The sequence below is a fragment of the Trachymyrmex cornetzi genome, unplaced genomic scaffold (assembly GCF_001594075.2).
Source record: "Trachymyrmex cornetzi isolate Tcor2-1 unplaced genomic scaffold, Tcor1.1 scaffold361, whole genome shotgun sequence".
NCBI lineage: Eukaryota > Metazoa > Arthropoda > Insecta > Hymenoptera > Formicidae > Trachymyrmex > Trachymyrmex cornetzi.
Window position 1 is genome coordinate 21,690 of NW_017298332.1, and position 11,838 is coordinate 33,527.

Consider the following 11,838-nt stretch of genomic DNA (forward strand, 5'->3'; position numbering starts at 1 on the left):
ACGAAAAACGGCAGGAATTAAGTTTAACACCTAATACATTTAAGGCGAGGAAGAAATATATCAGTTCGTTATCAGTTCATTATCGATATATTCATTGATTAAGATGAACTAAGATAAATTAAAACTTTAGATCGCAAAATCGGTAATATAAATAATATCTCTCGTTATTAAGGAAGGTTTTCTATTTTTTTAGGGAGTTTTTAGGAATTTTTTTTAGAAAAAAGTGGATAAATATTTTTAAAAATTACCTTTTGTTCTTTGTTTATTATTCTTTGAAGATAGGTTTACTATTTTTTTTAAATAAAAATATAAATTGTTAATCAAATCGATTTGAGTTCTATGCACGGTTTATTTGCGAGCATGATTTCAAATCTTTCAGTAGAGAGACTGAAATGTAATTGAAATAAAAAAATGAAATGTCATTTTATATGATCAGAATATTTGCAGCTATTGTCAGAACTAAATTATATAATTGATAACTTAATTCTCTTTCTATTTTTTGGAGGCTCGAAAACATAAAAAAAGAAGTGGAAATCGAACTTTATTTCGTTTTTATACACAGGTGCTATTTATTTGTTAGGTGAAATGAATACTAGTTTTAACGATAGCCACAAATGTTATGATTAAAATAACATCCCATTTTTTTATTTCAGTTTACTGGAAAATCCGGAATTATGGACGCACACGGAGAAAAATTTTTGGTTAAATCTAGTAGATTTAATCAAATATTCATTTAAAATTTAGAATTTTGATAGATTTAATAAAAAATTTAGTAGACTTAAGCCTATTCTATAATTGCGTAAGAGTAGTTGTAAGTGATTGTAGTTGTAAAAATTCACCAATCGCAGCTGAATACGAGAAGAATACGAAAAGAATATTCGACTGTGATTACAACTACAATTGATTTCACTTACAATTACTATAATGCTTACGCAATTGTAGAATAGGCTATAGCCAGAATTATGAATCATTCATTTTCTATCAGAATTCCAGTTGGTTTAACCAAATATTTTTCTCCCTGCAGATAAACTGGAATACATGGTGCACACGATACATAAAAATCAAATAGCTTTATTAATTATTTATATTTTTTATGGCAAAAATATAAATATATATAGATACATAAATATGATAGCAAATTATATTCAAATAATAATAAATAGAAGACAAAAAGTAATTTTAAATTTAAAAAAATTCATAAAAACCTAAAAAAAAATGCGCGAGAAAGTAGAGAATCCTCTTAATATACCGTAATACAATATCCTATATATCAGTATAGTGTGGTGTGTATGTGTCTTTCTAATTTTTTTTTTAAATTATTTTTGAAATAATTTGTAGCAACATCTCTAAAAGCAATATCGTGCGATTAATAGCAATTATCTCGTGTACATTGCAATTGCGTGATACATTCTTTTGCTGTACTTGTTTGAAGACAATGATATTTGTGATAGATGCATTATTTTGTAACGCGCTCTTCTTCTGTTGTCTTTTCTCTATTTTCTCTTGAAGAAAACAACTTGAAAAATCGACGAGTGACGCACGCCCTGCATCTCATGCGTGACCAGTAGTCATGTTGCGCTAAACATTAATAGTCGATTTAAATGAAATGAGACACAGAAATTGGTACTGTGTACGAATAATAATGTCTATTAATTATGCTTGACCAGCTTGATGCTTGATTTTATTCGATTTTCGAATCCCGTTGTCAGACATTCACAAGCGTGTTCACGTATACTTATTGTTAGATACATGTTGCAAGTTGTACAGCGTCGAACATGTGTCCGTCGTTATGTTACAGTAAATAATAGTCAAAATATTCAAATGATACTAGGCTAAAATCAGCTTTTCTCCGTTGACTTGTACAATTGTCAAAGCTTTCGTTAGATACGGAAGACGCTTCTGTCATGCTTAAGGGGATGCTGAAGTCATGTGAAACGCGCATTTCGTATTTTTCCATTTTCTTCGTTTCCTTATACAGAATAAAAAGTTCTTCTCCAGAATAAAAGAAAAAAACGCAAATAACTGTGAAACTACAAATCTATGTGAAAACCAAAAATAAATTACAGTTTCTTGTTACTACGTAGATAACTTCTCTTCATATGATATAAATGGTTCCAAGTATGTATGTATCCAAACAAAAAGTTTTCCCACACTGGAAGAGCCATTTTGCTAAAGAATCTAAAAATTTGACAAGTTGCAGATCTGAAAATAATATTGTTGGACAGTCAAAATAATTTTTCAGGAATCTTAAACATGATGAGCAATGCTACAAAATGTTTTGATATTCTAGCAACTAATTTTGTCATACTACTTAATTTGTTTTAATGGTCCACCAAAATTATTTTTCAGATCTGTATCTACCTAAATTTTTAAATTCTTCAGCAAAATTGGTCTTTCAGTGCACATTTGAATAATGTATAAGAATATAATGAGATCTTCAAATTATAATTTCGAAGCTTACAAGAAAAGTAAGTGAAAAAGTATGACCTGAGTGTGCATAATCCAGCATTCATGTGATATACAGGATGTAGCAAGAAATGTACGTAATGTTTTACTTAATGTACGTAATATTTTATTTGGAATTAAGAATCCGTTTTATCAACATCCATCAAATTGGGCCATTTCTCTAGCATCCCCTTAAATGCCAATGTAATTTTCTGGAAATTCAAACCTAATGGAATTAAGGCTTGATTTCTAGTGACAGTAAAGATTTGGCGTTGCACGATCAAACTCAGTGGGAATATAGGTCAGGAAATCTGTATACGTCACTTTGGTTGTTGCGCAACGGGTTGTCGACCACACGCAGGTGTGTTCGCGGATGCGTACTAATTATCACGAGCAAAAACTGGGAAATGGTATATACACTTTTCGTTAGCTCGGTCACGCTCGATCTACTTTCGTAGTCAATGCGACTAGTCAATAAGACTAATTGTAAACCAAAAGAGATACGACCTCGTCTAGTTTTACAAGGCTTTGCTAGTTCCATTACGGCTTTTATGCCGTATAGTGACATAATTGAAATCGATTTACATCGACATAGGCATTTAATACAAAACAGAATGATTACCAAATCATTCATCCATCGCACATTGGAAATGTCCGTGGTATGTGAATCAATTGGACATAAAAGCCATTGTTCGATATAAATTGATGCAATATATATTTTAAGACATTGTTGCAACCCTGATTGTATCAGATCAACCAGGATATCGCAGTATTAACAGATGTTAACAGATAGTTGCAAATGCAGTTTCAAGAAGTGTTTTAAGCGTTTTACCAAGTTATTTTCGTTTCTCCGGTACGTAAAGCGAGGAAGTCTTTCTGCTTGAAAAACGGCTGAATAACTTGACGCTGAATGCGTCCCCATCCCCCATTCCCATCTCATCCAGCCGACTGTGCCTGGGCGTCGAGGAAACTCGCGCCACTCTCGCGGTGGGTAATGATCGCGGTTGAATTTGCTAACAAAGGATGGCACGAGTCTTTTGTATGAATCCCATCCAGATGATCCACATCTTCTACCATTTTTAATTTTTATTCTCCTTTTTCGCGCCCGATTTTTTTTAGATCTCTTTATTTCATCGCCATGTCATCGCTACTCGTGAAAAGAAATGCACTTCAGAGAATATTAAATTAACAGCGATGCGCGACACCCGATACGCGGAAGTAAAAAGATAATGTACGCGCGTATCGTTTCACAGCATTGAGAGAAATATTGATATAAATACATAATCACAACACTCTAAATTTTTGGGAATTAAATTTGATTTCCGAAGAGTGAAGTTACCCCAGTCCAGCAAGAGTGAAATTTTCACTCTTAGAGAGTGAAGAATCACTTTTCGAGAGTGAAAAATCACTCCAAGCGAGAGTCAATTTTCAATCTCTACGAAGAGTGAATAATTTCACTTTCCGAAAGCATATAGAGACTGAAGGTAAATGTTAAGATTAGTTCTCCTACATCCAATCTTGACGAAATTAGGCTCATTTGACATGTTTTTGCACAAAACGTACGAATATGGCAAAGAAAAGCGTCGCTTTGCTTCGCGAAGCGAGATATTAATCATTAAAGTTGACCTTTTAGGAAATTCACTCCTCGAAGGAGTAAAATGAAATTCACTCTTGCTGGACTGGCGCAACTGTATCGTTTTTCTTGAAATAAAATTTTATTCCCAAAAATTTAGAGTGAATGTTTTGTTACGCAAAAATTATATTTGTTGATATACATGATCAATTAAAACGTTGATTACCGCACGATATTAATTTTTTTAGCCAATTTGGCTTATCTGCCAAAAAATATATTATATTTTACTATTTTAACAAAATTGTTCTTTGACAATAATCAGCTATTTGTGAATAATTATCTTTTTTTGTTATCATTATACTGTAACTTTTTTCTCATTGAGGTTGAAAATTATAGGGGAGACTGTGGCTCATTGATACAGTTTTCACAATTTCCGTCATTAGACATTTTAAATAATTAATTATTATGTATTAGTACGTATTAATATGATAGAGAGAACTTTTCTCTACTTTTTATACCAAGAATAGTTCTGTACAATAATTCTGTATAGTTTCTTTGTAATAAGTGAAATACGAACGTGTGCATTGTAGTTCATTTGCTCCGATAAAGGTGGAATAAATTGATACATATCATGATGTAAGTTGCCTGTAATAATAATAAACTTTAATTAATTAATGAAAATGTAATATAAATAAAAAAACAGATAATAGATATATACTTCTTACAATTAGTAAAGATTATATCTTTTAAAATTATTTTGTAATTATCAAATAGCAAAATGTTATTACAGAAAAAATAAATGTAAATTATTTTAATTCTAGCTTACTTTAATATAGAAACATAAAATATAACGTACTTTGTCAGAGTTAGTAAGTTGTAACTGAATGTTCACATGCAATAATACGTCACTTACATTTACTTTCTCAAGCCGAAGAACTTTAATACGAAATTATGAAACACTCAAAAATTAACTTACCTCCTCTTGAATCAGATTTTTCTATTTTTCATATTGTAATACTTGTTTGATTTAAATTTATAAAACTTAGGAAAAAGTATCTCTGTTATGTATGTTAGAAAAAGGATATTTTACGGTAACTCTTTTCCATTGTTTCTTTATAGACACATAAACGAAACGTAATACCAATTTGTGGTAACGAGCCCCGGTCTCCCCTATTTTTTAACAACCGAGCAATCGTGTGAAATTTCTTTCTCGAGACTATCGCAAATAAGGGGGAAAGAGATCGTATCGTGCTTAAAATTAAATATCTGAATCTCGTACGAGATAACGCAAATTTTATTGTACTTATCTTTTATAAACAATCGGTATCTGTCTATGGTAATTTTTTACAGCAATATTTGTAAAGATATAGAATGTTTAATTAGACTTAATCCTTTATTTAATTCCAGTTCATAAATTGCGTTCTTTATTTTAATAGAAAGAGAATAATAGTAGTTCGACCTTACCTTTATTACGTAAAGAGTAATTAAGAAGACATTATCAACGCATCTTCTCTTATGCTATTTTCTCACTTGCCCTCGCATCTAATGCAATTCTGCTACTACTTCAATATACCTTTAACATCTACGCGACTGTATTTGCAAAATATAGTAGAAAAAGAACGTTTGAGAATTACAACCCAGATCTACTTTGTGGTGATATGAGTGCAACGAGGTATTTTATTTCGTTCTATCCTCATTCCGCGAGCGATTCACGTCTACTGTATAACAAAAAGGACCTTCGTATTATTAAGAGAAAGCTAAATTTAAAATCAGCCGCATATTTGCAGTAGAGAAGACTTTCAAGATTTCTAGATCGACTGTCCATGTAGTTTAAGGATGTTATCAAGTGCGTGTATGGTCTCTGCAAATGTGACTGGAATAGAAAATTTATATTTTCCGCATAAAAATGAATGTTATATGAAACAGTTCATATTCATATTTAACGATACAATTTTATAATTTAAATAGAAAATTTTCATTTTATCTTAATTATTTAAAAAAAACACGTCTACTTTATTAAAATAATTTTTAATGGAAGTTCTAAATTGTCCTCAAACTTTTTATATTACTTTTAAATACGATCCAAAAACATGTAATTTTTGATGTAATACTATATTCTTAATTAATTTCAAATTGTTCTGCAATTCTAAACGTCAGTAAACGTCTTCGATTTTCTGATTTTTAGTTCGGTATGGTAATTTGATATAATAATAAATTCTAAAACTCGTTAAAGTAAATATAGATGATACAAATTATTCTCCGAGTATGATTCCACGCGTGATTCCACAATTAACAAGATTTACTATTGATCTATGATTTTCGCGAATTTATGGTTTTCACGAATTTTAGGTGCTTTCCAACAAGGACAGTTAGATACAGTGAATCATTACATCCTTGTTATTTACCTATGTTAAACAAGGATGAAACGATTCACTGTGTTACACAATGTCTGATTGCGTCCTTGCTGGAAAGCACCCTTAGGCCCGATTTTACAATATATGATTACCTAAAGAATTAATCAAGAAAGTCATGAATGAATTTCATCGATAAATCTGTTGGTAACCTTTAATCTTTAGGTAACCATATATTGTAAAAACGGATCTTAGTTTGATAAGAAACCAATTGTAATTGAGGATCGAATTGCGCTGCAGTCAAATGTACAGAGTCATTATTTTCAGTTATCTACTGATGCGCAATAATGCGTTTGTCCTCGTTTTTGCATTGTTCAGAAACGTACAATAACCTGATTGTGAGTGGACGTATACGCTCACTCTACTATACTTTGCCCGTAATACTTGGGCACTGCGTAGAGTCGGAATATTGTCATCTATCGATCGCGCTGTTGAGTGAAAATGGAGCTAAATACGATCGATCAAAGTCAAAGTCTCTGACTGCAACCCGCGCGTGTGCGCACGTTGCGTGGCATAGGTGACTTTGGTTACTTTACTCCTTTGATATTTTTTCCGAACGTAACTGTCTGTGATCTGCGACATGCTTTTCGTCCTTCTTTATTATTAGGATTCAATAGGCTCGAGATATTCAAAGCGGAATTCTACCGAGAAAACGTAACCACCTCTGATTATACCAATTATGCAGTAGAAAAAAAGGCGAGTTTATTTGACTGAAGAAGGTTGCTATATGAGCTGTGTTTCAAAGTTTCAAAATATCAATATAATAATAACAATACATTAAAGGAAAAGTGACGTTTGTTTCATTTTTTTCTATTTGAACCAGTCAAGAATCAAAATGATCACTATCTCTTCATTATATGTCTGTTCATGTTATTTGAAATCCCCAAAAATTCTTGCACTTAAAAAAGAGATAAATACCTATACATTCGAACGTCGAAGAGAGAGAATACGAAGATGTTGAGTGCAGAGTACAAGCAACACAAACAGATCTTATCCCATGCAGCATACTAATGTCAATTGTCAAATCAACATACCTATCAGAAACGTTAAATTGCAATATTATGAGTGTTAATCAACATCGCGAAATGTAGATTCAATGTTGAAAAGAATATCCACACTTCAACATTTAACATTGTAACGTCTCAACGTTCGTTCTGTACTGTATGGGAATGTTGTTGTTTCAACGTTGTAGCAATATTAGCAATCAGTGTAGAAAACTCAATACAGATTTAACATTGAAAATCATTCACATTACAATATTCAACATTGCAACGTCTCAGCAACATTCTTTCGATGCTTTGTATTGTAAGGAGCATGTAAGAATGAATAACAAATCTCACGCGACAAGTACACGCGTACATCAACGGTGGGATTTGCATGTAGAACAAGCAGCCCTTCCAACGTGCTGCAGCTGTATTCTCATAGTTCCAACATTGTTGTATGTGATACTTTCCAGCAAGCAACACAGTGTGACACAGTGATCATGTCCTCTTTGTTTAATATTAGCAAACAACAAGGATATAATGATTCATTGTGTTACACTGTGTCTCTTATTGCTTTGCTGAAAAGCACCCATAGTGTGGCAAGATAAAAATTCTACAACACGCGTATTCAAATTTAATGTCGACTAATTTGATGGAAGTGATTTAAAAAAAAATTAATTAAATGGCCACTCACGTGGGTAGTCCACACGCTTGGGTCGTTTTGATTTTCGGACCAAGCTATCAAGTCGTAAAGCCCATTTCGCATGTCGAAGGTCACCTGAAAACTCGGGGCGCTCGTGTGGACGTAATCTCGAAAGGGCAATTCGTCGTCACGCGATGGTCAGCTGGCTTTTTCTTTTCTCGATCGAGCGGTCGACTACTGCAAGTAGTCTACCGCGCAGTTCACCATCTTTCGCACTAAGGTTGATAGTATTACATCGTACCGTGATCTGCTGTGTCTAAAAAGCGAAGGTGTCCCAATGAATGAAATCACTTGGATACACAAGTAATTATAAGCGATTCACTTTTGCTTTCGTAACATTAATTATATTGTTTGTTATGTTTTCTCCCTCGGCAACTCGTGCGACATTTTGCGCGAGAAGATAAAGTGATATATATATTTATATTATATCAACACAACTAATATATTATCGAAAAAAAACATTCCGCATCATATATTTGTCTCGAATCGGTGTACATACATTTGCATATTCACTGTGTGTCACTCGCCACTCTCAAACATAATATCTCGCAAGTTCAAATGACGTGTGAATCATTATTCATCCTTATATTGATAGGAAGAACATATACAGTGTATGCCCATACAGAGTGTCCCGTGGAAAGTTGAAAAATATATATCATTGAGATTGACGATATTTGTGTATTTTTATAAACACTTAACCTTTAAAGGACGAGACCGATTTTATCGGCTTTTAATAATTTAAGTGAATTTAATGTGCGCGCATAGCATGTATAAACGAACATTCTCAGTTTTTTATCACTTTTCGGTGCAAACATAATTATTTTGTTTTGAACACAACATCTATATTACTACTATATCGCTAACTTTGAATTTAAAAAATAGCGGCGACCGTATATATATTAATAATATAAGTATAAATAATAATATAAGTATAAATAATATATGTATACGTATGTATTATATATTCCATTATAAAAGTGATGTGAAAGTAATTATTTGTTATAAAATATTTTAACAACAGAAAGTTTGAAAAGGAAAAAAAATTCTTTTTACTGTCTCAACTTTTTCACAGACCATTATTATGGTACAGGTATATTTCAAATTTATAAATTAAAAATTACAGAAAACTACCTTGTTCTTTAAAGATTAATTAAATGACACGAATATTTTCAATCGTCTTTTGCACTTTATATATAAATAAAACTGCCAAATATTGTCTATTAAAAATATTTTATTTTTTCTATTCTTTATAAACGTTTAAAAATGACAGTTGATTAGTTTCATCAGTGTTCTATAGGACACCCTGTATATCTGAATTTATATATACGAATCGAAAGTTTCAATCTGCGTGTATGTGTATACAATATTTTTATCATCAAATGTTTATTATAGTTAAATATATATTGTACAACGTTAGTAAATTTTTAAAAACAATCTCTCTCTCTCTCTCTCTCTGCATATATATTAGAGTAAACAATATGTTATTACAAGTGTACAGTATATTTTTGCAAAAATCTTGGTATTATGCATTTTTTTCATTTTTCAATAACTTGCATTTACATCATTGGAAGACAAATATATGTTATATGTATTTTTTCCTTTTTCGAAATCATTAATCGACTTGAGTCGTAATTGAAATGTACTCGAAAATCGGTAATGATTTTTCGAGAAGAAATGTTTGGATTGATATACTACATAACATTTCTGGTTATGTATAATATATAACGACGATTATTTTCTATTCATGTTATAGGAACAAGCCGAAGACTTTCGCTTTCGATCACTGCTTTTATTCCCTGGATCCTGGAGCGGACAATTTTGCGAGTCAAGAGATTGTTTTCGACGCCCTGGGTCGTGATATTTTGGACAATGCATTTCAGGGTTACAACGCCTGTATATTCGCCTACGGACAAACTGGTATAGTGCCAATTGTAGCAGTTACATTTTGTAACAATTGCTTTGGTTTAGCTGTTGTTCGCGGTACAATTCAGGCCTTTAAAGCGTTGTTGCGAAGCGCGTGTTGGAAAGGATGCGGTAGTTAATGAGCAGACCATGAACGGACGCGTAACGTGGTAAATAATGCAATTAATCGCTTCGGTCGTCATCGATAAACGGCTACGGCATTTTCTGCTCATTTTCTGCGGGGCAAGACATTGACTCAAAGGCAGAACGAGACATCGCGAATAATACTAACGCGAACTTTCCGCGTTAATCTACATACGATACGGATTATACATGAGACGAGGAGAATAAAACAGTGCAACATGAAAAAAGAAATGAGATAATGCGCAATGTTATTTCTAAATGCCTTCACGTTTCTTACGAGCACTGAGAAATGTGTATAGCTAATCGATCAGATTTAATTGGTTGTTCTTTTTTTTGGATTTTGTTTTTGCGTTTGTAATAGTAGATCATTTATATATATCAACTCACTTAAATCCTAAGATGTTATCAAATTTCGGAGGAATATATCTTATTAAATATTAATTTTTATAATAAAACGTAAACGCAAATTATTTTTATAGTAAAACGTAAACGTATATTCTAAGTATCATGTTTATAAATTGAATATCAGCGAATAAAAAAATACAATAAAAGAAAGTAGAGTAATAAAATGATGCAAGTTCAAAATAAAATTCGAATTCAATGTTCGAAGTTCAAGTTTGATTTTTTCTTGTTTGGTACCCTTCAACACTATCCACACAATCAGATCAGGTTTATCGAAGTTGAACCTCGAAAATTGAATTATTTTATTTTGTTCAGAATTGTAATGTTCGAAAATGCAGTATCTTACCTTATAAAAAGTTCTTGACGCAAATATATACATATATAAAATTCTTTAAATATTTTTGTAATAACACTTCAAAAGTTATTTATAAATAGGCAAATATTGTAAATAATTAAGCTTAAAATAATTTAAAGTGGCAAAGAGGATTTAACGTCTTTCGCATGCATGGCTTGTCCTTATAGGTTCCGGGAAGTCTTATACGATGATGGGCAGTGGTGACAACAAAGGGATAATACCACGGTTGTGTGACAATCTCTTTGATATGATAGCGAAGCAACAAAGTTCCGAGCTCTCGTACAAAGTCGAGGTCTCATACATGGAGATCTACAATGAAAAAGTACACGATCTTTTAGATCCGAAGCCAAACAAGCAATCGCTCAAAGTCAGAGAGCACAATGTCTTGGGGCCGTACGTGGACGGGCTAAGTCAACTAGCGGTTACTTCTTTCCAGGTGACTGCCTCTTCTTTTTCTTGCTATCAGTAATTTATATATTTATGGATCATTTTTTTGAATCCAAACCGTTTACTGACGAAATTTTCAATTTCAACTCGATTGAATTCTAGGACATCGACAATCTCATGGCGGAGGGCAACAAGTCGCGAACAGTTGCGGCGACAAATATGAATTCCGAAAGCTCCCGTTCACATGCTGTATTCTCGGTAATTCTCACGCAGACTCTAACGGACTCGAAAAGCGGAGTTAGCGGAGAAAAAGTTTCGCGAATGAGCTTGGTGGATTTAGCTGGGAGCGAAAGGGCTGTGAAAACTGGAGCAGTGGGTGATAGACTTAAAGAAGGAAGCAATATTAACAAGTAAATTTACTTTTTGTAACTTCGTAGAAATTATCTTTAGTAGCGTAAACATGATAGATATACAATAAGCGTTGATTTATATATATATATATATATATATATATATATATATATATATATATT

The 11,838-nt window shown here is 32.3% G+C and overlaps 1 protein-coding gene across 7 annotated transcripts in view; it reads left to right on the forward strand.

Moving 5' to 3' along the window:
- Positions 1 to 11,838, forward strand: part of LOC108763491 (Kinesin heavy chain 73) — a 43,201-nt gene that overhangs the window by 16,620 nt on the left and 14,743 nt on the right. For all 7 annotated transcript variants that reach the window (XM_018511149.1, XM_018511153.1, XM_018511151.1 and 4 more), the window contains exons 3-5: positions 9,869 to 10,032; positions 11,086 to 11,354; positions 11,468 to 11,715. In XM_018511149.1, the coding sequence (XP_018366651.1) occupies positions 9,869 to 10,032; positions 11,086 to 11,354; positions 11,468 to 11,715 (681 nt within the window). The remainder of the gene's footprint in view (positions 1 to 9,868; positions 10,033 to 11,085; positions 11,355 to 11,467; positions 11,716 to 11,838) is intronic.